The sequence below is a fragment of the Hippopotamus amphibius genome, chromosome 16 (assembly GCF_030028045.1).
Source record: "Hippopotamus amphibius kiboko isolate mHipAmp2 chromosome 16, mHipAmp2.hap2, whole genome shotgun sequence".
Classification (NCBI taxonomy): domain Eukaryota; kingdom Metazoa; phylum Chordata; class Mammalia; order Artiodactyla; family Hippopotamidae; genus Hippopotamus; species Hippopotamus amphibius.
Genome location: NC_080201.1, coordinates 8665677 through 8692803, shown reverse-complemented (window position 1 = coordinate 8692803; position 27127 = coordinate 8665677). Strand labels below are relative to the sequence as shown.

The following is a 27127-nucleotide window of genomic DNA, read 5'->3' as shown; positions in this document are numbered from 1 at the left end:
GCGACTCCGTGCCAGGCTCTCTATCAACGTGTTGGGGTTACAGAGATCATGCATGTGATAAACATACTTTATTTTTATAAACGCTTCGAAACAGGACTGCTGCTGTTTCTTTTCAGGGTGATCTAAGACATTTGGAAGAATTTTTAAAAAGGAAGTGGTTTATGGTTAAACTGGAAAAAAAAAAAATTGGGACTTGACTATGACTTTCATAGAATCCTATCTTTTCCAAGCTGGAAGGTTTAAATATCAACCCAGCAGGAGTGCTCCCTCCCTTCTGCAATCTTACAGATGAAGAAATAGAACTGAGAGAGAAGACACTCAAGACATTGTTCCGAAGAACCCAGGGCTCCGAATCCCCAAATTTGTCGCCGGTACCAGAGAGAAGAAAGGAGAGGCATTTAAGGGTCCCACAGATCTGAAAGCATCGACAACCTGGATGTTTTTGCTGCTTTCTCCCTGTCAAGTTGGGGAACACACTTGATTGTTTTATGGAGATTTCTTGATGGATTGAAAAGAGATAATGCAGCTTTTTATACTGTTACTTTTGGAGGATTGAGAACAGAAGTGGGCTCTCTGCTAGAGAAGCTATCATGATGATTCTTATTTTCACACCAGCATCCCAGCTTTATTTTCAAGTCAGAAGAGTGGAATCCAAGCCAAAACATCATTCTCAGAAATGCCAGACTTTCCAAGACACGTTAAGAGCCAAACTCAGAAACTGAAAGGATGCTTCTTCTCTACTCTCTTAGCAAAAGTTATTAAGCTGGGGGAGCGCCGTTCCTGTTTTCAACGCAGACTGAGGAGGTACCTGTGGCCCTTTCGGCAGTCTCAGGCATTAATAGAACCTAATTCTTTAATGGACTCTGGGTGCATTTCTTTCTTGCATCTTGAGGTCTTTAAAAAGCCTGTGGTGAACTGCACTGACATAAACCTCTTATAGAAACAATCAAATATCACTTGGTAAAATAATTAGCATAAAAATAACACAAAGTCAGTCTGTCCCAGACTCGGTGCCAACCATCAAAAGGGCCCCTGCCAGCCTCATCCCCACCTCTTTTGGTGGGGGAGGGGGACATTCTTCTCCCTCTCCTAGCCAGTGTTCCAGCGGGCATCAGAGGTCCAAGGTGTGCTATTTGAATGTGCTATGTCATTCTGGGTTGGGGGACAGAACGGTCCTCAAAGTGGTCTCTGTGCATGGCATCGGGGACAGGGAAGGATGGAGGGAGCAGGTGTTTGGGTGGCCCCCAGTTCCCCCGGGCCCTGCACGGACCTCTTCCCTTTCTGGGAGCCGTATAGTCACCCATCCCCACCCCGCCGGGCTCCTCACTTCCTGCCCGCCTTTCCAAGTGTTTTCTCTTGTTGACCAAATATCAGGAGCTTGGTTTTGTTTATGACTTTTGGATAAAATATGGCAGGAAAGGAGTGTCCCCTCTCGGGTCCAGATAAGGCGCTGCTGAAGTGCTCTACGCGCACCCAGCACACGCTACTTTCTATGAGAAAACATCCGTCCTTTAACCTGGAAGTGGGAATTCTTGGAAACGGCTAATTGCTGGGGTCCTCTGCTTAGGTGTCACTCTGCAGAGGGACCCCCGGGCCAGCTGTCCTGCCTGCTTGGGGACCTTTCCTCTGGACTTCTGCCTGATCCCCATGACAGGTGACAGACAATCAAGTTGTTTGGCTAAGAAGGGAGAAAAAAAAAAAAAAGGAATCCTCTACACAGTTCCACTTTTCCACATCTCAAGGGTGCCACTGGCTTAAGTGAAAAACCAACCACCTGTCTTCTTTGCCAGCCTGAAGCTGGATGATCCGGTCTCACTGTGTCTCCAGAACACAGGCTCCCGTCGGGCTGAGCTTGAGAGGCCATCTTCTCGTGTCTCTTTTAATTTAGCTGATAGATATGAAGATGGGTTGAGTTTTGACAAACTAGGCATTTCTCATTAGCTGGGGGCCGTGCGCAGGTGGAGGCCTGGCTTGTCGGCTGGGAGCAGTCCCAGAGAAGACCAGGGCCCCTGTTTTCCCACACACAAGTCTGAATACCTGTGCCCCATGTTGGCTGGGGGGTAATTATTCACTCATTCTGCGGTGACCGACAGAAAGGGCATTTAGCAAACCACACCATTTCCTAATTAGTGCGCTGGGAATTCTCCCGATGGTGATTTGGAACAAAAAGAGGCAGTCCCCGTGGTGAGGGAGAGGAAAAATGAAAAATAAAAAATAAAACCAGGGAGGTGGGGAGAGAGCAGGTGGTCTGCTCACTGTAGGCTTGGGAAACAGTTCTAGAAGTTTCTCACGGGCGACACAATTTTGTGGGTTTTTTTTTTTTTTTTTTTTTTCTTCCAGAGGCTGCTGCTTACATATGGCAATGGGATCCCCGGGCGCCTACCATATGTAAAGACACGGGGTTTTCTAACTTATTGTCGGTAAGATTTATGAAGAGGATGTCTCATTAGCAATTTTTCATCTTCTCATCTCCGGAGCAAACAGGAGAAGAGGCGCAGGCCCCTTGCGGTATCACTGGGCGGACCTGCAGGATCCCAACCTCAGGCCCCAAACTGGGACCCCAGCAGGGGTGGTGCCGCTTCCCCCTTAATAAAGGAACAGCCTGTCGGAACGGCAACAACAATTTATTTGATTAAAACGGGCTACTCTGGAGCTATTTTGCGGTATGTTAATGAGCGCTATATCGCAGACATTTATTAAATTAGATTTCATAAATGTCAGCTGTGTTTGCACAGGAAATGCACCGGCCTAAATGTGGGCCGAACGCGGAATTAATTTTCCCCCTCGGGAGGACGGGCATCCCTGCAGGGCCGAAGGTGGGCTGGGGAGGCGAGGACCACGCTCGGTGCTCAGATGTTTAATATTAAACAAACACAGTAGTTCTGGACAAACACAGTAGTTCTGGCTCCGGGCTGCCTCCCCCAAGAAGAGAATTCGAGGAGGCTGAGGAAGGAAATAACAGAACTCAACACTTTCCTGGAACAAGGCTTTGGCTTTCGGTGTCACAATATTTCACCTTTCCCTTACATCAGAATCAGCACAAATACGTGCTGTTCGAGCAAACAGTACACAGGAGGAAATGGAAATTGGAGGCGAGGAAGCATCCTGGCTTTGGAAGATCAGTGATTCCTTGGCATCTACCAAAGAGATGTTCTCATCAGATTTAGTGCCTTCAGACCAATTGACAGGAAGGAGCTTATCGATGGACCCCTTTTAGACTTCCAGCCTTAGGCACCCTGACCCCAAAACTCTTTCCTGTCCAATATTCTGTGTTCCTTTCTTTCCATGCCTGTTTTGGCAGAGCTAGAGCTCACCTGTTCTCTTTGAAGAAACAAACTGACAAAATAAGAAAAACCCCCGCTTAAAGAGGTTCTGGAAGCAGGGAGATTTTCGTGGCCAATGCAATAATTCAGAGAAAAATCTAGATGGAGTCTGCCTGGGCATCAAGAAGAAATCAGCCTCAAGTACTTCCTCGGGGTGAAGAAGCCTTTAGAGTGATCATCTGGGACGGCACTGGCCCTGTACCCATCACCATTACCTACAAATTGATGAACCAGTCCTACTCTGAAAACTTTGTTTTCTTTCCTGCTTCACAATCCAAGGCATTTTAAACCTCCTGCCCAAAAAAAAAAAAAAAGTGTTCCGCTCATGCTTGTATGGCACGACCCTGGAGGAACCAGTGAATTCAAAGAATTTTTAAAAACGTGTTTTTTTGTTTTTTTTTAAAAACCCACCAGCCAATTCTCCTGCATCTTCTTCAAGATCAAAATTATGCAAGAGTGACTGTGGCTGGCACCTACCAAAAACTGCAGTAAGCCAAGCACATGCCTATAGATTTGGAAGATGGGGCAATCCTTTGTGTTCGTTCTGACAGAGGCACTGGGGGGAAACCAAAATCAATAAGATTGATCCTTCAGCTGTGCCGTTTATAGATGTATATCAGGGTTCTCAGATGGCGAACAAAGTGCATGTCACTTTATATGCGATCTGGTGGGCACGAGGCCTCCACCCGCAAGAGAGAGGGCACCCACTTTGGGCAACGGCAGCCACAAATGAAACAGGGTGATAGAGTCACATCTGTGACTCTGTGGCAACGTGCAGGAAGCACCCTCCCCACACAGAGAAAGGAGATGGGAGGCTTTATGGCTATTTCAAGAAGACACAAACCTCGGAAGGGAAAATGAGGAACATCCCAGACCACGCGGAAGAAAGGAAAATGAAGTAGGTAATGTGGCAAAGGGGGTTCTTGGTGGGAGCTGGGTGAAGTAACGTCACCGCTTCCCTAGGCTGAGGGCGGGATTCTCAGGGAAAAACACCCCAGGCCAGTGCAGTGTTTGGTGCTACTCTGTTTTGTTTTCAGGACCCCTCATTTGGAAATCGCGTTTCGCCGGTTTGGTAGCTGCTGAGATCTAGCTGGAAAGAAGTTGTCCGTGGAGCCAAAGTGAAGTGGCCTGACTTTTCCAGATTGTTCCTTCTGTTTCTATTACTGTTCCAAAGAAATGAAATGCAAAGAAAGCACACACATTTGATATACACAAGACTCTCTGGAGGGGTCCTGAGAATTCCAGAGTTTGGGGTTAAAATGAGAGACCTAATCTGATACCCACCTTTGCTACTTCCTTGCCTCTGAGACCTTGAACGGGATAAGTCGATGTAATGAACCTCTGTTGCTTACTCTTTCAACTGAGGACACACCTTCCTTCCTGAGCTCTTGGAGGAAGAGAGAGGTGAAGTGGGACCTGGGCTGGACCTGGTACACACTTAGTGCTCAAGTGATGTTAGTTTTATTTGTATTTCCATTACACTGGGTATATTTAGCTTTTGTTTTCTTTTTTTTTTTTTAATAACTTTTATTGAGATATAATTGACATATAATAAACTGCATATATTTAAAGTGTACAATTTGATATATTTTTTTCTTATTAGTAATGTATATATGGCAATCCCAATCTCCCAATCATATTTAGCTTTTGGAAGAATATGCTTTAAGAGCCATCCATTTACTTCTTCACTTACTCATTCAACAGACATGTCTACTGAAGACTTGTCTCAGCAAGTATTAGGAAACCCAGGAGTTTAGGTTTCTGCTCTCATGGAGATACAGATAATAGTCAACTAAACAAATAAGACAATTTCAGATATGGAGAAAATTAGACAGCTACAGTGACTGATTGCCTGGAAGAGGAAACTCGCTAAATGGGGCGGCCAGCAAGGGACACGTGAGGCGCTGATATTTACACTGAAAAACAAGAAGCAGGCAGCCAGATAAAGAACAAGAGGGGTAGGAGAGGGTAGGGCTGACAAAGAGAATACAGGACATCCAGTTAAACTTGAACTTCAGATAAACAACAACAAGTTTTTGGAGAAGCATCTCCCCAGCACTGCATAGGATGTATTACACTAGAAGAATTAGTCACTGTGCATCTGAAATTTGAATTTGTGCGTCTTGTATTTTTGTTTGCTAAAATGGGCAAGCTTATTCTAGGGGTTGGGAACAGCAAGGACACAGGCACTGAAATGGGAGCGAACTCGGTTTGTCTTGGGAGCAGAAAGGTCCACGCGTCCAAGGGGGCTGGAGATGTGGTTTCTGAGAGGAAGGCTTTGGAGCCTGCGGTGAGGAGTTTGGGCACATCGAACAAAATGGCTTGTGTGTTCAATCCCCAGAATTAACTAGACCATGAGTGGCAGAAAGAGCAACCAACGGAGGTTGGCTAATACCAGCCCATGGGTCCTATCCAGCCCACCACGTGTTTTTGTAAATAAAGTTTTACTGGAACACAGCCTCACACATTGGTTTACATAACGTCAATGGCTGCTTTCTCGCTACAGTAGCAGAGTTGAGTAGCTGCAACAGAGACTGTATGTCCAACAAAACCTAATGTATTTACTATGCAGTCCTTTACAGAAAAAGTATGTTGCCTCCTGAACTCTGGCATGTGCCAGGAGTCAAAATATAGTAACTCTTAGGAACGAGAAATCAAGCCATATTGAGTTCTTATTTCTTAGTCTTTTCCTAGTCTCCATCTTTTCATTTGTGATTCCTATTCAATCACAAATTAAAGTTTTAGATTGATGTTTTAAAAACAGTCATGTCCTCAGGTTCTTGAGTCTGGTATTAAAATGGAAAGAAAACCAATTCGATCCCATCGTGCGGTTGCTAATGTGACGAAGATTCACTAGCTGGCTACAACACAAATCAAGACATTTCTTATTTCATAGACTTTTGCCCATTAAGACTATTACTTTCTCTGCTGACGGGTGTAGACAAGACATTGACACACGCTGTTCAATATTTATAATTTACACAAACCCCGTGGTCATCAAGGCAGGACTCAGGCAGAACCACCTGGTTGCAAGGTCAGCTACAAAAGGAGAGGGGGAAGATTTTGTGGACGCTGTTCCTCTTAAGGGAAATCAAATAATAACAAAGCTCTACTGAGACAGTGAAAAATAATGCTTTGAAAAGTTAATGCCAGAAAGCAGAAACAAGGCAGCCTGGTGGAGAGTCGACAGATCAGAATTAGAATTCTACCCTGAGTCAGCTTAAGCAAGTTGTAACCAAAGTCTGGATTTCTTTCTCCACAATATGGTAACAGTCCCACCCCGGGGCTCATTATGGTTTCTGGGGGCCCCAAGCACTTTGACCATCGTGAGTCCCCTCCTCCCACAATATCAAAGTTTCAAAAGATATATTTTGCAACTGCATTGGTAGAAAGATACATATAAGCCAGGAGGGATTCTATTAGTCATTTGTTCCTTCTGATTTTACAAGAACTTAAAACGTGTCTGTGGGATCCTTAAAGTGTCCTGAGTCCAAGGCGCTCTGTGCACTGTGTCTAAGGGAGAAGTTGGCTGTGGCTGCAGCTACTCCCGGGAATGAGGGGAGACTGCAGGAGCTAAGGGTTTGAAACCACCTGCCTCGTAACAAACACTCCATGGCTGTGATCAATTAGATACTGATACACGTGCCTCTTAAAAATCAGAACATTCATGTTATAACCAATTTGTTGAGTGATGCTTTTAAAAATAAAATACTGTAAAATAGATAGCCAGTGGGAAGTTGTTGTATAACAAAGGGAGTCCAACTCGAGGATGGAAGATGCCTTAGAGGACTGGGACGGGGGGGGGGGGGGGGAGTTGAGGGAGGGAGGGAATATGGGGATATGTGTATAAAAACAGATGATTGAACTTGGTGTACCCCCCAAAAAATAATAAATTAAAAAAAATACTACACATTCCTATCCAAATCCTAATATCCATACATCTTCATCAAATGAGAACATACAAAGGAGAAAGTAAAAATCACGCATACCATGTCGTTACCCAGAACTAACAAATCTTCATACTTTATAATATACCCTGATGCTCTTTATTTATACCAGGATGATTTTTGTTTTATTAGAATTGAAACTCACTCTGCACACTTTTCTGTAAACTACTTTTTACCCAAAGATGACTACTGTTCATCAAATTTAATTAACCTTTAATAATGTCAGTTGAAAATAAAATTAAAAAAAAAAAAAAGAAAAAACAAACAAAAAAATAATGTCAGTTGAATGATGTTATACAGGTCTACGTCCGAGACTTTGTGGGTTCGGTTCCAGACCACCACAATGAAGCAAACGTCACAATACAACCAGTCACATGAATTTTTTGGCTTCGCAGTGCATATAAAGGTTATGTTTGCGCTATACTGCAGTCTACTAAATGTGCAATAGCATTATGTCTTAAAAAATACAACGTACATACCTTAATTAATAAATACTTTATTGCTAAAAAATGCTAACCATCACCTGAGCCTTTGGTGAGTTGTAACCTTTTTGCAACAGTAACTTCAGAGATCACTGATCACAGATCACCATAACAAATACAATGAAAAAGTTTGAAATATTGCAAGAATTACCAAAATGTGGCACAGAGACATAAAGTGAGCCAATGTTGTTGGAAAAAATGGCGTCAATAGACTTGCTCAACGCAGTTGCCACAAACTTGCAGTTTGTAAACTACGCAGTATCTGTGAAGCGTAGGAAAATGAGGTCTGCCCGTAATAGTCCATCTTACAGATGCACCCATATTTATTTCTATGATCTACTCTCATCAGACATTCCCATCTGTTTTTTTATTTTACCATTACAGATGATGTTGTGATGAATAATCTTGCGGCTACTTCTTTGCACATAAGTTCATGAGGTCTTTTTTTATTTTTAAAATGAAATTCCTGTGGGCTTAACACTATCTGGAGCATGGCCTCCCCGGGTTAAAAAAAAGCTCTTACTGCACAGTCTGGAGGAGGAGACTCACAAAAGTAAGAGCACAGTTAAGAGCCAAGCTGCCCTTCAGCAAACTTGATCCCCAGGGCAGAAAATTTCTCTCCACCTTGGGATCAAGCTGGTTGGAAACGTAACACAAGGCTCCGCATTCTTTTCTTACTTGAATTGAAAACCTGATGGTTCTGAAAATCAGTTAATAACCAATACCTTGTTAGTTACTGGCCACTAATAAAAAAAAAAGCTGATTTATATATGGAGCATGGACACAGAATCTTAATACTCTTTCTGAATTTACTGCAGTTAAGAAATCAGAGTCCAATTCTACTGCATCTTAGCTGCACAACGTTCTACAGCATCTTAGAATCAAAGTTTCCCCTCCATGAAAATGGAAAGATAATACCTACAGCTCACAAGATTGAAAGGATGGAGGCAGTTAAGAATATCATGTAGCTAGCACAGTGCTTGGTCCATGGCAGGTGCAAAATAATTACTCCCTGCCCCCATTGCTCAGGAGAAGAATCATTTGTGAAGACTTCTGCCATCAACCTGAATATAAATTAGGTGATTTGTTGAAAAGCTTTTGTTGCTCTTCAGCCAAGAGTAGCCAAAAGACTGGGTGATTACTTACATTTATTGTACTTTGCAATCTTATTTTACTGAGTTAATTCATCTTTTTGCTTTGTCTCTGAATTGGAAAAGATATATGGCCATTTGAGAAAAAGGTAAAGAAGAGCATTGGAAGAGAGGTTGCATCAAGATTGGGGTTCAATTCATAATAGTTATTATTTTTGAGCATTTACTAAATCCCAGGAGAGTAAACGTCCTTAGAAAGAAGTTGCAGAGTGGATATCATTCTTTTAGCAGAGAAAAAGACAGAGGCTAGGAAAGGTTCAAATAACTTACTTTGTGTCACACAGCTAGTAAATGCCAGAAGCAAGATTAAAATCCTTACTGAGTTCTTCCCATGTCAGTGAGCACTGCACTCAAGTTGCCCTTCTACTTCTACGTACTTCTAGATACTTCTAGATATTTCTAGGTACTTCCTACCTTCTAGCCCTGTGCTGTCCAACATGGTAGCCACTAGTCACACGTGGCTACTGACTACTTAAAATGTAGCCAGCGTCATGGAGAAACTGAATTTTCTATTTCATTTAATTTTATAATTAATTTATATTTAAATACAAATTCCTAACTCAGTTATTGGCAAAACTTTAAGTATATTTGAACAACTTGGGGAGGTGAATCTACTTTTTCAACTGGTATTAAATATTATGAAATCTAAATACAGATCAAATGTTTCTGATACAACTGCAGCAATCAGGGAGAGCATGCTGTAAATTAAAATATACACTGGGTCTTGGAGACTTAGAATGAAAAAAAAAAAGTAAAATGCCTGGTTCATAATTTTTATACTGTTTACGTGGCAAAATGATAATATTTGGGGTATATTGAGTTAAAATATATTATTTAATGAATTCCATCTGTTTCTTTTCACCATGTTTAATGGGACGACTAAAACCTTTAAGATTACATATGGCTATTTGTTGTTTGATGTGGCCCTGCCTCCATCACTTCCTACTTTTGGAATCTTACTACAATTATTCCCCAGGACCCACACTTAGTCCTTATGTGACTGAGCTTCAGAGTAAAGCAGAGGACCCAGTCTTGAACAATCAGAACACCAAACTTCCCTAGCCAGTGTGAGTGATTCGAGGCTGCACCCACAAAGCCAGCCTAGCAATCAGCTATTGTGCCATCTTCATGGCCACAGGGATGGGTCCACAGAAGGACATGTGACCTAGGTTAATCTAGACAAAACAAACCCATAGATTCGGATGGGTTCAGGCAAAAAAATGCTTTTTCTGTCTCCAGAGTCTGCTAGCAGGAAGGACGGTGTGAGCCTGGAGCTGCCAGAACCAACAGTTGGAGCCTAGAATGAAGCCTTAAAACGAAATTGACACAAAAACCAGACATTGCTAAAAGATGTAGGAAACCAGTCCTGATGCCATCACGGGTGCTCCTGGATCAAACCCCACCTGAAGCCAACTACACCTGGATTGCTGATGTGCATGAGCCACTAGATTAACATATTTTTTGCCCAAGCCAAATGAGTTCTATTTCTGTCATTGGTACTCAAAGTCCAGAGTGATTTTCCCACTCTTTCCAATTTGTTGTGAGAACCACACAGGCTAATGGGTAGGAAACCCCTAGGAAACTATATGCTGCGACACATTTCAATGATCACTGTGGTTTTAGGAGAGAAAAAAGAAACACGAAGAGCAGGCCACCTGAATGAATCTCACAATCAATGATTCTAGAAGCAAATCAAAACCTGTGCTTGGAAAGAGCCTTGCTCAGGGTACTGTGCTGCACCCTCGGGCTATCTCACCCAGCTGTCACTGGGCACACTTCGACTGTTCACCTGCTGTGTCCTGGGTGGCCCCGAACATCTGCTGCTACTTCAGCTGGGCTGGGACACCACCGTTAATTGGCCATGTCTACCTGGTTCTTTGAGCAAACGATTCTATTTCTGCTTATTCATTCTTTTCATTCGCTTGCTTATTTATTTATTTGGAGCCGGTGATGTCAGGTCAGTGATTTGGGACTGTGTCTGGGGAGCTGGCAGGCCATGGCAGCTGGACACCACCCTTTGGGCCGGCCATCTCTTTCTTAGGTCACACGCTCAGAATGCTCCTCCCCCCCCACCTTGAGCACCCTGCCTCAAGGCCCCCTTAAACCTTTCTCTTCATTCTCTTCCCCCTACCTCCTACTTTCCTGTCTCTCCTTTCTGGATCCCCTGGCCTGGGAAGCCTTTCCTGATGGTCCCCGGCTGGCCTCTGTGCTCCCCTCCAAATTCTCCATCCCAGCCCCTGCGACCCTTGGGTGTAACTGCTCTGCTTTTTGGTCTAGTAAGCTTTCTCTCAGACCACGACCTCTTGGTGGGCAGGAATCAGCATTTATTCAGCTCTGTGCTTCTAGGGCTTGGCCCGCCAGTGGCTGAAGCCTCGGGGATCATTAATAGGTATAAAAGGAAGAAATGGATGGGATGTGAGCGAAGGAATAGCTGCCCTGATCTCTCACAGCTTCAAACTTGCTTCAAAGCTTTCCTGTTGTAAAGCAACTTCCAAGAGACTCTATTGATGCTTTAAAAATCTAGCTCTGAGTGAGACAGATGAAGCACCTCAAGTACCTCTGCTTCCTCCACCTGCATCCAAAGGCTTGGGGTGCGGGAGTTCCCGGTCTCCCAACCAAGCCCTGTACATGGCATTAATCACCTGCGATGATGGACCCGTCTCAGACATCTCACCCCCAGGGGATGGGCAGCACATGCCAGTGGTCAGATCTGCTTGACGCAGCCAGCCCTAGCTGACCACCAGCTCAATACTCAGCTGTGTCAGGACAAATGCTGCGTGGCTCATGGTGTCCTGCTGCTACCTTGGGGTCCTCAGAGAGACATTTTCCCTTTAATCGTTAGCTTGGTAGAATGAGGGAGAGAGAGAGACAGAGACAGAGCTGACTCCTCCCCAAAGATTCTGGAAGGGAGGGGATCAGCCCTGGGGTCATTAGAGGCCGTGATGAAACAGCTGCCGTCAGAACGTCTCCCGGATGGACAGCGAGATGGAGACTCCGTGGAATGCACGAACGAGTCACTCTGGAAATAGTTCATTTCACTAAGAACAAGGCTAAGATGTCCCGTAAACAAAGTGATGCCTTTAAATGCCTATTGGAGCTAATTAAGTCAGAAGTGGGGACATTAAGATGCCTCTCTCTGGCACATCCTTGCAAGGGTTACCTTGGGGCCTTTACCCGGGAACATCCTCTCCCAGAATTCAGACACTCTCTGAGCCTCTCGCTACACTGGCCCCTCTCTGGGCAAATGTAGATTATTCTGTTGTGAGTCGACGCGAATCTGCCACCCACTGGTGTGATACCTGCTGGCCAAGGAAGGCCAGGCTGGTGCTGCAGGGGGACCGCTGCAGGGAACAGTCTCCTCCATCCTGCGTTGCCTCCTCTTCCTCTCTCTGCCCGGCTTTTTCTGTCCGTTGGCAGGAGGCCTCCCCTCTGAGGAGCACAGCCCTCGCCTGACACCACCCGCTTAAGCAATTTGCTTTTAATTAGGACTGCAGTCATTTCCAAAGGAAGCGGTGGAGAGAGGGGGAAGGAAGCAGGTTGGCTTTTCACAGTTTAAGCGGATGCGATGCACACGGTAAATTCAGACCCCACTGTGGGCAGCCAGGCTGAGCGGCTGGTCCCTAGTGCCCTGGGCTCCTTACTGTGGTTTGCAAGCTCCCACCCCCATGTACCAGTTAACAGAGATGTCAGAGCAGGGATGCGGAGAAGGGAAAACCTTGATCCCTCGGTCCCCTCTGTATCTCGTGCTGAAATTACATCCAGACGGTTGAGCGGGCCTGTGCGCTCCCGCGTCCCGCCTGGTACTGTGGTCTGTGCAACATTCAGATGCTTTTTCCCTCTAGCTCAGCACCCCCAGAAAGGGTGGCACCATAAGGGGTCACTCCTGCTGGAGGAATTTAAACAGTCTGCTGGGGTGGGGAAGGACGCAGGCTCGCTGGCGTCGACCCCACCAACATCTTCTATCCTGGAGTCTGGGCTGGGGACCAAAGTCTTCCTGCCCGGCTCGGGTTCCAGGCCAGGCGTCCACCACGGGCCTTTCATTCCAGAAGCCAGACACGGGCCCTCTATCCTGCTCCCCACTTCGGCTTTCTGCTCCCTTCTCCCAGCTGCTCACGCGCATTTTAGCATTTTACGAGGATCATTGGAAAGGAAAGAAAGGTAGCGGCTTTGTTTACAATGCAATTAACATCTGAATAATTTACTACAAAATCAGCTGGAGCTATATTCGGTGCATAGAGCCTGCTCCCTTTTTAAAGCTTGAAAGCTTCAGAGGCAGGACCCACGTCTGCTCCCTTCCCCTGGGCTGAGCCAGGGCCTCAGGGTCTCGCTGACAAGACGAGCCACGAGCGTCAACGCCTCCCCTGCTTAACGCACCCAAACGGGACATTGTCTCTAGAGGACACCGCTCCCTGATCTGGACCTTCCCTCGGGAGCACTGCTCCTGCCCACAGCTCTGGTGCCCCCGGCTCCTGGCCTGTCTCCCCGTGTTCTCACCTGCGGCAACTCCACTTCCAGGTGGTTCCTCTGTCCTGCGCGAAGCACGGTTTTAAGGGGTGTCTGCTGAACGGGAGAGGGAGTGGCCCAGGGCTGATGATGGTCACAAAGGGACTGCTTGCAGCTCCCACGCTTCACTCGCCTGGCCCAACGCCCAGCTTAACGCCCAGCTCGTAGGATCCTAACTTTGGGATGAGTTGGTGCAAAGAAAGCAACTTTCAAAGCGGGCCCTGCAGGCGCAAGGGTGCTGTCTGCATGAAGCGCGCCCCGCTTATCCCTCCAGCTGGCTTTGATTTGTGCTTCAGGTTCAATAAATAAGCAGCATCCTGATTCAACATGCTAAATGTGGCCCAGGGCCACTGATGCGCTTCCAAATATGGGCTTTGCTTTGCCCACTTGCCTTGGCCTTGGTACTCTGACCTCACTCCTTCATTTTCCATCAATCTTAAGGTCCCTCATTCTCTCAGTTATGACTTTTTAAGACATCAGACATTAGGATCCCGTTTGTGGGAGATGGGGGTTGACACGTACGTTTCTTTCTACTGCTCTTGACTTCTATGTCCACTAACACCCGTCTCCCTGCCAGACCCAGAGGGCTCACAGGAGGCCTTGCCTTCCACAACCAGCCTTCCATTCTGCTGCCAAACATTTTAGGAAGGTAAAAGTGCTTTGGGTTTTCAGTGGATAAGTGAGATTGTTGGGCTAGCGGGAAATTCTTGCCATTGACATTGACACAGGGAATAGACGTCCCTTTTTTACTAGCCCTGGACAAACTGACGTAAATCCACGTAGGTAAATAGTTATGGTTTATTGTATTTGCTGGTAACCTGCAGGGCTGCAACTAACCCATACACGGTACCTTTATCTGAATTAGAATAGGGTGCCCCCACCCCACTCCCCCTGCCAGGGCACACACTCCGTGACTAGTGTGCAAGGTGAATTTCCATCCTCATTCAGCCCCTCAGCTGAGCCCCTTTGTGCAGTGCACAACCTGCTCAACCATACAGAGCAGCCCTGGTATTTGGTAATGAAGGCAGTATGGTGGTGAGCCCTGAGTCCTGAATTCTAAAACACAGGCTGAGGGGGGCAGTTAAAGAGCAAGGGCTGCAGAGCCAGTGGCCTAGATCTGAATCCCACCTGGGCCATATCCTAGTCAGTAACACTAGACAAGTTATTTAACTTCTTTGCACGACACTCAGTTTCTTCACTTGTGTAGGGAACCCAAAATTGATCTTAAGAGGATACATACATACATTATATATCTTCTTATTAAATATTTAACTATTCCTGGGTCCTTTACTCATAGGTAACTTTGGACAAATCATTTCATCTCTCTGAATCTTTGTTTATATACACAGAGTGATCTTATTGACAGTACCTCTTAAAAATTACAACTAGAGATCTTCACAAAAATAAGTGTCTCTCTTCCCACATGGACTCTAACTCGTATTTTCCGACTTGAGGGAGCAACCTTTGTAGGCTTTGACTGTGATTTTATTTGCATCACCAGCAGTGGCAGGTGAAAAGATCAGGGCTTTTCTGCACGAAGAAACACGATTTTATGTTACTTCTCAAGGCTTCCTGTGCAAAGGGTTCCTTAGAGGGAATCACGTAGTTTGGTTGATGCTAATCAAGGCTTTGTTTCCTTACCAGGAGTTATGGGGTCAACTGTGTCCCCTCACCCCCAGAATGCACAGGTTGAGATCGTGACCGCTAATACCTCAGAATGTGACCTGATTTGGGAACAAGGCTGTTACAGATGTAATTAGTTAAGACGAGGTCATACTGGAGAAGAGGAGGCCCCTAATCTTATATGACTGTGTCTTTATACATAAGGGAAATTTGGACATAGACACCCAGACAGAAAGAACCCCAAATGAACTAAAGGCAGAGGTTGGGGTGATGCTTCTACAAGCCAAAGGTCACCAAAGATAGTTGCCAACCAGAAGCTGGGGGAGAGGTCTGGGCCGGATCCGTTTTTCACAAACTTCCAAAGGCACCAACCCTGCCACACCTTGACCTCAGACTTCTGGCCTCCAGAACTGTAAAGTGATACATGTGCATCTCTTGAACCACCCAGCCTGAGGTCCTTTGTTATGGCAGCCCTGGCAAACTAATGCCTTAGGTAAGAGAGTTGCTCTTGTACGTTCCTGAAGCCCACAGCCCATCATGGGATTCAAATCCAGGCCTTAACAAGGCTATACATCCCTACCTGTCATGATCCCTCTGCAGTGATTCAAGGACTGTCAGAGCTGTGAATCTTAACTCCTTAATTGCCAAAGGGTGACTGAAGTTATTTATATTTCCTTTTTCCACAAAGGACTTGAAATCGCTTAAGGGAAATACATCAAGTAAGATAGTGCAACCAATAGAGATGTAACCAGAAAAACATATAACTAGACTTAGAAAGTTAGTTGAAGCATGGGGTTGGCACAGTTTCATCTTCCTGGGCAAAGAAAACTATGTAACTGTGTTTTTCTTTCTAACCTGGCTATCAGGAAGCTTAGAACCATGTTTGTAGCCTGTTTTCATTGGTCAGTATGTAGCTCTGAGCCTCTTGAGGACCAGTTATCTGCCAGTCACATAGGGGAAGCAAGGCTTTTCCAGCATGTCGTTCTAAAATAACAGGAACGAGAGAAATCAAAGTCCCTTAAAGAAATTAGAGCAGAGAGAGACATAGCTTCAAACTATGACAGGAAATGTCCTATTCTGTACAGCCCACAGGGACTGCTAAAACTTAGACCCACAGTGTTTGAAAACTCAGGAAATTTTACCTTTTAAAAAAAATTCAGATTTTTTTCTTCCTTCTTAATAAATCAGAAACGTCCAGCATCACTGGTTCCCTGCATATCCACATAGCAGTGATAGACTAGAGCTGCTCCTTTAGATAGGACATATGTCCCCAGTCTGCCAGTCCCTACCACTCCCTGTTTCTCCCAAGCCCTCCTGTAGGTGGTGAGTGCGTGTGTCCTGATCTATTAGCACCCTCAGAGTGAGGCGGTGCAGTAATGACAGTTCTCCCCATTGCACAGGTGCGGGAACTAAGGCCTGGGAGTGACTAGGCTCTGATGTGAAGAGTGCTCCTTGAACTGTGCAGTCAACAACCTGGGCAACTGCCCACCAGGCCCAGCAAGGTGGAGTGACTTGCCCGAGATTGCATAACTAGGAAATGCTGTATCAGAAGATTGCAGTAGAAGTAGAATAGTAAAATAACGTAGGTGTGGTGACTAACACAAGGCTCAACAAAGCTTACACATACACACATTATACACACACACACACACACACACACACACACACACACACGGTGGTAAACTTATAAATATGTAACAATAAGCTCACTGGCTTATTGTTAGAGAGAAACCCTAATTTGTAATGTTTGCCAATTTCTGTGGTGTAAATGTTCCCGCCATGGTTAATTTCAGGTTACCAATGTGCAGTGAACTGGCTTGCAAAATACCTGAAAATTTAACAACTGGTTCTTTAAGGACCAGTGACGAGGAAGCTCTGTCCAGCTCACTACTACACTGGCTTTTACTGGCTTACAAGAGCCAAGTGTTCAATTTATATATCATGTTTCATATAATCTGCTCTATTTTGTTCTGTTATATATTATACTTATAAAAGTATACTTTCAAGACATAGGATATATTTAATATATAATTTAAATAGGTAAGCTATAATTGTAATAAATGACATAGTTTTAATAGATAACATCATAATTCATAAATATTTTATTTCCTATTAAAGATTATGTAATAAAATATAAATGTTACATTTTAAAAGATTATAAAGAAGGAAGTAGAACACCCACAAAGGTAAATGTCTTCCTTTCCTTCCCATCACCTATAGGTGTAGGTTTCAGGTCTTTTCTCCTCGCCTCCTCTCCTGAGCCCAGCTTTTGTGAATTAACATCTAAACAGAAGTCTGGATCCAGGCACGGGATGGGATGGAATGGATACCCGCGGGGCAATGACTTGTTAATGGTCTGTAACTGCCGGTGGGATCCGATGGCTCTGGGGCCCAGATCCGGCTACTTATCTGATGGGGGCGATTGGTGCTGGGCTCCAGCAGAGCGTGGAGCAGGGAACAGAGGCGATGAAGGCTCCACCAGTCCCAGACACGCGTGCCTTAACACGCGAGGCCTGTACTGCTACTTGTCCACACATACACACTTTTTTCTTTAGTAGCATCCTCCACTAAATCATAATGATGGATTGAAAGCCTCATTGTTCCCCAAATTCAAGGGCAATGCCTCCTATTTAGGAAAACGAGCACTTCTGTGATCACATAGATGCAATCAATAGAGAAGCCTTTCTAAGGCTGCTAGTCCTTGAGCTCTTACTATGAAACATGCACGTCCATTCATTCGTTCCTGCATCCGCACTGTGACCCGGGTGCTATGTTTTATCCCTCTTTTCCCAAGAGGAAACGGAGGCCCAGGTGGCGAGAACAGTCTCCTCAGGGTTGCACAGCTGGCCAGCGGCAGTTCTTCTACCTAGTCTAGTCCTAGGGACATTTCTCTTTTCTCCCCAAATTCATCCTTCAAGCTCCCATGCCCGGGGGACCCTGCCTTTAGAATTTTTACCAGAAGCCAGTCTCCCCAAAATTACTGGCCCAAACTGATCTCTGTCAACCGGTATCTGTCTTCTGCACATCCAGGGTTATTTTTCAGTGTGACCAACCCGTTGGGCGCTTTGGGGCTCAAAAGTCTGAAAACGAACAAAGGCGTGTTCTGCAGTGACGAAGAGGAGTCCGCCCCTGTCAGGGAGGAGAGTGCGGTCTCAGATTAAAGGGAAGAGGACCTCCCCTTGGGAAAATTAATGACATATGAAGGGGGCAGGAAGCAAACCCGAAGCCCCCTGATGTCAGGGATTTGGTTGGGGAACTGAGGTGTGTGAAGCCGTGATTCATGTTGCAAAAGAGCAGTGCCTATTTTCAAATGAGATTAATTTATTTCTAACATAGGTCCATTTAAACATTTCCAAAGCTACTGTGGGTCAGGCACGTGTGTGTGACACTCTTCCAAAACCACTGTGAGCCACTGGCATCCGCTATGCTAATTCCACACAAAAAGTGCTTCTGTGCCTCTTTTTTCACTCCTCATGTATTTATTTATTTATTTACAACAAAGGGTTACTTCCCATCTTACTCACTAGACTTGACTGAAACTCACTTTCTGGGTGTCCCCAAACCGAGTTCACTCCCAAAGGATTTGCCTGTTGTGAGGCTACTGCAAAGGGAAACCCTAGGGTAACCTCCATCTTGCCCCATGCCACACCGTCTCTGTGTTGGTTTACCTGGCCATCTGCCCCCAGGAGGACACTGAGCCCCCTTGGAAACATGAGCTGGGTTGTCACCCTGGTGTCCCCAGGATTCGGCCACGGCACTCAGGGCCTGGTGCCTGGTGAGAGCTCCAACACCCCCCCCCCCCCCACTCAGTGACGGAGCTAAGACGGTGACACTTATGAGGCAGGTCTTAAGCAAAGCAGCATTATTCCGCGGGGCTCGTGTAATCGCCCAAGGTGACCCTTCTGCAAAGGGCTGCTACTCATTTGAAAGTGGGAGATCTGACTATTTGTTCAGAAATCTTGCACTTCAGAGGGACGTGTTGGGCTGTTTTCAGAAGTTGTTTAAACGGACGTGAGATGGTCGTTTGGGTCCCTGTACTCTTAATCACCTCAGCATCCCTCCCGGCCACCCAGAATGTACGTGATGAGGGCTAAGTAGAGGAGAACGCTCTGAGTATGTGTGGGTGCGTGTTTGTGTGTGCACACGCACCTCTGTGGGCATGTGCATGTTTTACACACTCTGGAAGGACCAGAGGATGCTGTAAGGAAAAAAAAATGGTGTCCTATTGGCTTGCACTGGAATCCTGGCTCTGCCCCTTACTGGCAGAGGGACCCAGAGCAAATTACATGTCATCTAAGAGTGGAGGATTTCTCCTGTCAAAGGAGAAGCTTCAGACGGACATCGCAGGCACAAGAGGACCCCAGGGTGGAAATCCACCATGTGCCCTATTTGGCATTGTCCAGGGGTGCTGGACACAGCCACGTACCCTGTTCAAAATGCTTCAGGGAAGTCTCTGACTCCATTTAAAGGGGGACTGATGTGACCTTGGGTCACACTTTACAGAGAGGGAGACACAGATGTGATGGAAGATGTGCCCAGAGGCTGGCCCTTCACACCTACCATCACGGCCACTTGAACTCCTGTCTTCGGAAAATCCCTGATGGCTCTCCCCAAGATTCCAGAGCCCAGACCCTCCCCCAACCCCACACCAGCCACAGCATCTGCCCGGAGAAATCGCAGGCCGGCTCTGGGCATTGCTCAATCACAAGACTTCCTTTCCCCCCTTATAATAGCAACTTCTGCCTTGGCTGGGAAGGGGGCCCCGGGGGCAGGGAGGCGGGAGCCTCCCCTTCTGCTTCCCCTGGACCAGGATGCAGGCCGGGCAGGGGTTCCCACCCCAGTGGTGGGCTGCTGACCCGGACTCCTAGGAGGCCTGATTGTGGAGACAGGAGCCGGCCTGGGACATGGGGAAGCTGGGGCTTCTGCTGGGCGTGTTTCTGGGACTGGAATGCCATCCCCTGGAGGCCGTGTCTCTTAGAGACGCGGGGTCTGAGCAGGCTTTGGAGCACAGAGGAGGCCTGCGGCGTTGGGGGGCCGGGGGGTTCCCTCTGGTATTTCTAATTACATGACTTATTGCTGCCCTGCAGCTTATGGGGTTCTTGCACAGGGTGTGAGGAATGAACCGAGTGGTTATTAACTCAGCAAGTGTCAGCCCGGGGTCCAGAGGCCCCCGTTTGGAAGCAGAGCAGTTAATACACGGGCGGATTAGGTGGCTCTCAGGCTTCGCCACAATTAGAAACTCAGGACGTTTGAAATATTAACTGGGGCATGTGGGTAAGAGACAGAGCCCGGCGGCACTGCCAGCGAGATAACAGCCTGGAGGAGGAGGCTGCGGAAGATTATGTAAGGATCTGGCCATGGGAAGTGGCTTTAACTGAACGCCTGCTCTGCGTCAGGGGTTCTTGTGGATGGTCCTCACTTAATCTCCCTGGAAGAGCTGTGTCTCCCATTTTATGGAAGAGCCAAGGGAGAAGAGATCAGAGAGGGCAAATCAGGTCCCTAAGGCTGCACAGCAAGGAGGTGTGGATGGGAATCTGAATGCAGGTCAGCCTTCTCTCTGCATCGCCCCTCACTCTACCCTGGGTAATACGTGACCACCTTCAGGGAGGCATGGAGATGCTCATAAAAAGTAAGATGTGCTTAGAGAAAAAGAATACTAGCCACATTGAGCCTAGTAGCTGGTATTAATTGAACATGTGCACAGGCTGTATTACAATCCACATACACTCGCTCTTACTCTTTGGGACCATCGTAGAAAGCAGACACTATTATTGTCCCCACCATGTAGTTGAGGGATCCCGAGATTGGTAAATAAATGAAAAGAGGCAGGATGAAGTTTCGCCTCAGGCCTCCAAACCCCACTCTGTTTCAAAGAGGCTGCTGGGCCTCCCTGCCTCCAAAAGGTAGGGCGGGTGCAGTCTGCGCTCTCCACACCCTCACTGAGGGCTCTTCACTCGCTGCCGGGGCCAGCCTTCATCCGTCCATTCATTCACCATGAAGCAGCATTCATCAACCACCACCACGCCCTGGGCATTGAGCTGGTGCTTAGCAGGCACCTGTTTATTTAACCGACCCTACTGCCCTACTTATTACTCTCTTCATGGTCTGGATAAGAAATCTGAGTTTCAGAGAGCAGTGTCCTGCTGAAACCACAGCCTGCCCTCCAGTTGGTCCAAAGACGCAAAACCACAGAGTGTCACACAGAGAGAGGACAGGAGATGGCAAAGCAAACAGGACAAGCGGCAGCATGGACCCCAGCGTGGGGATGGAGACCGCAGAGATGGGAAGCCAAAGAGATGGCTGCTGAAATGTGAATTACCGGCAATAAAATGTAAGAAAACCCCGTGCTCTGTGCACTTCACATTTTGTTTGTTGTTTGACTTTGTTTGTTTCTTTGCTTGTTTTTTTCTCCCTCTTTGGAGACCAGGCACTTCACCGAGGTCTCTGTTTACAGTCTGGGGAACAGACAGGCACAGTCAAAACCAGATTCCTTCGGCTCAGTTCTACTTTCCACTTCCCCAATTAAAACATTCCTTCCCTTTGGACATCGTTCAAGTTCTGCTTTCCTTCGAGTTGTACGGTGCCACCTGGATGGAGGAAGGAAGTAATAGGTGGTGTGTTTCTAAGAATAATAAGGAAGGAACGCCAGCCAAGGGGGCCCTCCCTGCCCAGGTGGGCAGCCCCCTTGGGCCCCATGCGAGCTGCCTGGGAGCAGAGTGATGTGTGTTCCGAGCCTCAGCCGTGCCCACAGCTAGACGGTGACTAGCTTAAGCGTGGGGTCTGGGAGGATTACCTTCAAACTGCTGGGGCCGAGCACGCGGTGGGCATGCAGTAGGTGCCCCACCAAGACGTGTCGCTCCCCAACACCACGCAACTGCATTTCTAATGATAGCAGCTAAGGCGGGGGAGCTTGAGAATGCGTTGCTGTTCTGTTTCCCACTTGTTAACTAAAGCGTATCGGATGCTCTCGCCATGACACCATCACGTCTACTCACTTGCATCTTGGTCTGCTTTCTTGAGTGGGAAAGACAGACACCTGCTGCAGAAAGAAGAAAGCTGCCCCTCAGGCACAGCCAGGCTATGTCCACGGCAGCCCTCAGCCGGCACTCGTCAGTCACTAGTACCATCATCTGTAGTGATTCTGAATTGTTCTGTGCTGCGGCTCCCTCACCGTTTGCAAGGAGCGGTTAATTAACATCTATGTCTCTACCTGGGTGGGGTCTCTCGTCTGTACTTTATGTAGAATCTCTGCCCGGGCTGTAAGCACAGCACATTTACAATATCTGTGGCCAAGAGATGTAGCACAGGTGACTATACCTGGTAGCTTGTTATTCTCCACCTTGGGAAAAAAAAAAAAGGGAGATGCTCACACCATCGCACTATAAGATTTGTGACTTTTCCACCCCAAATTCAATAGTCGCTTCGTCGGGCTTTTGACATGCATTTCGCATCTCTGTGATGAAACATTTCCCCCTGTGCCGGGCGAGGCCGGGGGCGGGGGGGCATGTTTTTCCCTTTCTCCCAAATTCCTCTCTTCTCACTTAACAATGCAGGATAAAAGGTTTAAAAATCACTGCTTTAAAGCGGGAGTCACAAGCCTTTCCTGGCAAGGACCAGGCAGTCAGTACTTTTGGTTCTGCGGCTCATAAGCTTGCTGTGGCAACTACTCCACTTGGCCCGGGGGGGGCGGGAAAGCAGCCACGGAAAACAGGATGAAGAAGGGGCGTGGCTGTGTTCTAATAAAACTTTATTCGGGACACCGAAACTTGAAGGTCATGTCATTTTCGTGGGTCATAACAAGTTATCCTTCTTTTGACTGTTCTATCAGCCATCTAATAATGGAAAAAATATTCTAAACTCACGGGCCATCCAAAACAGGCAGTGCGCCCAGAGCAGGCTGAGCCCTGAAACTGAAGAGAATTAGTCCTACACCAAGCTATACGTGTCCATGGTTCAGACCACGTGCTCCCTCTGGGCCTCTGGCTATCATCTTTAGGAAGCAGGGTTGGACCGGCCCCGTGCTGTCAAAGTGGTAGTCACTAGTCACCTGCGATCAATTAAATGTCAACATAAATTAATGCTGATGAACAAGCCAGTCCCTCAGTGGCACCAGCCACGTTTCAAGTGCTAAGAAGCCACATGTGCCCAGTGGCTCCTATACTGTATAGCACTGATCTAGAACATTCCATCGCTGCACAAAGTTCTACTAGCCAGCTACAGACGAGAATTATCCTTAAGACCCCCTTCTCAGTCCCGGGGGTGGTGCGTCTACAATGATCAGCTGTGTGAAAGCACAGCGTGGAAGGGGAGGAGAAGGATAACAACTGTTTGCTCCCTTTCATTGCAAGAAGGAAGATGCGGGGGATTGTAATGAGTTTGAGACTATCACCCCCAAATTCTTGCTCATTGAGAGCTTCAGGATGTAGCCATACTGGGAAGTAGGGTCTTTGCATGTGTCATTAGCCATGGGTCTTGGGATGAAAGCATCCTGAATTTAAGGTGGGCCCTAAAGCCAATGACTGAGTCTATAATTTAAAAAAAAAGGAGAGAGCAACACAGAGGGACCCAGAGAAGAAAACGATGGGAAGACACAGGCAGAGATTGGAGGGCAGTCACGAGACAAGAGAAGCCCAGGATACCAGTGGCCGCCAGAAACTAGGAGAGAGGCGTGAAACAAACTCTCCCCGAGAGACGTCAGAGGGACCGTGGCCCTGCCCACACCCTCCTTTCAAACTTTTAGTCCCCAGAATTGTGAGATAATACATTTCTGTTGTTTTCAGCCACTGAGTTGGCAGTCATCTGCGATGGCAGCCCTAGGAAACCACAAACAGGAGTTGAAGGAGTTTGGAAAAGAAAGAAGAGGACCAACTTACTAGCAATTACATAATCCTTGAAATCATTTAGGAAGCAACCGAAACATCCAAGCAAGTTTTCAAAAGCGCACCATAAGGAGTGGTGCCCAGAGCGTACTACTTTATATAAGAACGCCCATCTTCCAGTAGCCAGTGTGGCTGAAGACAGACCTTGGAAACACAAAAAAGGGCAAGAAATGCAAATGGGGCTGAGAAAGGAAAGCCTGTTTCCCCAAAGGGAAAACCTCACCTGAGAGACCTGGGGGCATCTGGTCCTGGCCACAGAGGGAAATCAGATAGTGGGAGACTTGATCCACATCAATTTGCATAAGGCATCTGGTCCTCAGCCTGCATGCAGCATGTGTGGGTGGAAGGCTAGCTGGTGTGTCACAGAAGTCCTTGTCTTTGGGGAAGGCTGATCGGGGATTAAGGGTAGAGTCTAATGGGACAGGAGGGAGGTGACGAGTGCGAGATCATTTTGCTGAGTTCACTCTCCAAGTAAAGACGACTGTGATCCAAAGTAGCCAGGCTAAGAAGCAAAACTGATAGATGCTCTCCGGCCTCTCTCCTTGGTGTCTAAGATGACAGGGAGGGAGTCACTTTGCTTCCTGATGGGAAAACCCTTCAACTGAGACATTCGCTCCAACAGCAGAGATGGCAAATTTCTTTCAGGAAGAGACTTAAAGGACTCATCCCTGTCTTATCCCGACCTCTGCCAAATGTGTGCTTCACGTCAATCACTTTCGCTACCACCTACCACTGGGTTAACCCAGGTAACTGGCCAGGCCACATCTGAGTCCCATGGTCCAGGGGATTTTTTGACTTGGCGGGGGGGGGGGGGGGGGGGGGGGGGGCAGCCGGATGGGGTGGCGTGAGCCTGGCCTTCCCGGGGGCAGTGAAACGGCTCAGGAACAAGCCACTTTACACATTGCTGGAGAAAGGGTATGTTCCATGGTGGTCACTTTAGTCACTGATACCAAAAACTGGTAAGGCCTGTTCCAGGCTCATACTAGAAACAAACAGAACTTGATGGGAGGCCGTGTAGCAGGGGATACAGACTTGACCTTCAGCAAGTCTCGCATGTGACTCTTCCCCTGTCTCAAATTTTCTGTGTCCTTCTGGATGATGTATTGGGTTGGACAAAAAGGTCGTTCGGAAACCGAACAAACTTTCTGGCCAATCCAGTATTTCACCTCTTTAAAGCCTCTGCTCTTTCATCAGTAAGATGGTACTACTAACACCTATCTCATGCGGTTACTATGAGGACTGAACAATGTAGGTAACAGATACATACACATGCAAGACGTTCAACAAAACACAGAACCACCTGCTATTAGTTGTTGTTTTTTTAAACAGAGATGTTCATCTAAGTGTTATTTGTGACTGAAAAAACTAGAAGCAAGCAAAATGTCTGAAGATAGAGAGGAGTAATTAACTATGATATATATGTATATACATACACGTGTGTGTGTGTAAAGAAATGTTATACAGCTTATAAGTCATTGTTTTTAAAGACTAATGTTTGATAGGAGAAAAATTCAAAGGAGAATATTAAATGAGAAAAAAATAAAATTTTGTATCACAGTAAAATCCCTCTTTGCTGTCACTACCACACACACACAGAGCCCCACGGGGGAAAAAACAGGAAAGATTTACAGCAAAATGATTAAGACTAGGAGCCTGGCTAATTTTTACCTTCTTTATACTTTCACTTGGCTTTCAACATTTTTTTTTTTAACGACATACATATATTACTTTGATAATGAAAAGAAAAATAACATGGATTTTACTGTCAGGCTGATTCAATTTCAAAGGATGGCTTTCTACTCAGCAACTGGATAACCTCGGGCAAGTTCCTCAGCTGAGCCTCAGTTTCTTTCTGAGGAAAAAATGGGGAGAGAAGGGGTCACTGACTGCGTCTTAAAGGGCTGTACTGAGAATTACATAAGACAGAGTAAGGACAAAGTGCCTGACGTATAGGAGGAGCCTGTGTCCTCTTTACCCAAGGTCAGAAGATCTTTGTGGGAAGATTCGGGCCAATTTTGGGAGGATATCAACATGCTTAGTGGATCACTGGAAATCCTGAGACAGGAGCCCTGTCCCTCTGACACCAAAGCCAGAGCACTGCTTCTTGGACACAGGCTCCGCTGAGAAGGCATGGAACGCTGCTTTGAAGGACTTGGGCAGATTACTGCCCGGCTCATGTCATCTTCGCTTATCAGAGCAACTCGTTTCAGAGTCCACTGGAAATCCCAGATTGATTTCATTGATGAACCACACCTGCTCCTAGCACCGCCGGGGCCAAGAGAATTGACATTTGGAGGAATCTCTGAAAGCGCTGCAACAGATAGAAACACCATGGCTGGTTTCTGTCTGTGGGAGAGCGGTTCAGTTTCTGGCAAAAATGAATAATGGTGATAAAAACAACATGCCCATACTACACATGGATCTGTTTTTTAAGAATAGTTCCTGTGGGGAAGCACTGTTTTTCTTTTTTTTCAGCTTTAGCCATATAACCGGCATGTAACATTGTGTAAGTTAGGGTGTACAACTCCTTGATCTGATATACATAGATACAGTATTAGCTAACACCTCCACCACCTCACATAACAGTTAACAATATTGTATTATATATGTCAAAGTTGTTGAGAGTAAATCTTAAATGTTCTCACCACACAAAAAGAAATGGTAATTATGTTTATTTTTCCACTGACTTTTCACAGCAACTCTTTTTATGGAGGAGAAGACGAAAGGCTTGGGGAATACAACACGTCCAGAGACATAGAGCTAGTAGTTGAGCTGGGATTCAAAACCCTTAGAAGGCTAAGTCCCGAGGCTGAGCTCAAACCCAAGATGCACACGTGCCCCTCCCGGACCCTTCGCCACCACATGTCACCGCCAGGGCCATCCACAGACCCCGAAGCAGAATACCCATCCACTGAGTCACGGAAGAAGAGGAAAAAGTGTACAGAATGGTCTTTGTGGACTGACGGGCAGTGAAGGACCAGTTTCCATCAGACTCTCCCTCATCCGTATCTAATCCAGGAGGTGGTTTTGGTATAGCCCAATTCCCTCAGTTCCTTTTATTATAATTGCTCCTTAAACGTCTTGATTGTGGTATACTATGGATGTTATCTCACATCAGCTTTTAGCCCTATAAGACACTAATGCAAGCACACAAGACCATTCTCTCGAGCAGATCATCCTTAATAAAAACAATACATCAGGCGCTGACTCTTATTAAAG

The 27127-nt window shown here is 46.5% G+C and overlaps 1 protein-coding gene across 6 annotated transcripts in view; it reads right to left on the bottom strand.

Moving 5' to 3' along the window:
* Window positions 1-27127, bottom strand: part of MAF (MAF bZIP transcription factor) — a 366703-nt gene that overhangs the window by 199279 nt on the left and 140297 nt on the right. The window contains exon 2 of one of the 6 annotated variants that reach the window (XM_057713321.1): window positions 25724-25760. The exons of the other annotated variants lie outside the window; for them this stretch is intronic. Within the exon in view, the coding sequence (XP_057569304.1) occupies window positions 25739-25760 (22 nt within the window). The 3' untranslated portion in view covers window positions 25724-25738. Of the gene's footprint in view, window positions 1-25723; window positions 25761-27127 lie in introns of those variants that run through there. 6 annotated transcript variants of the gene reach the window in all.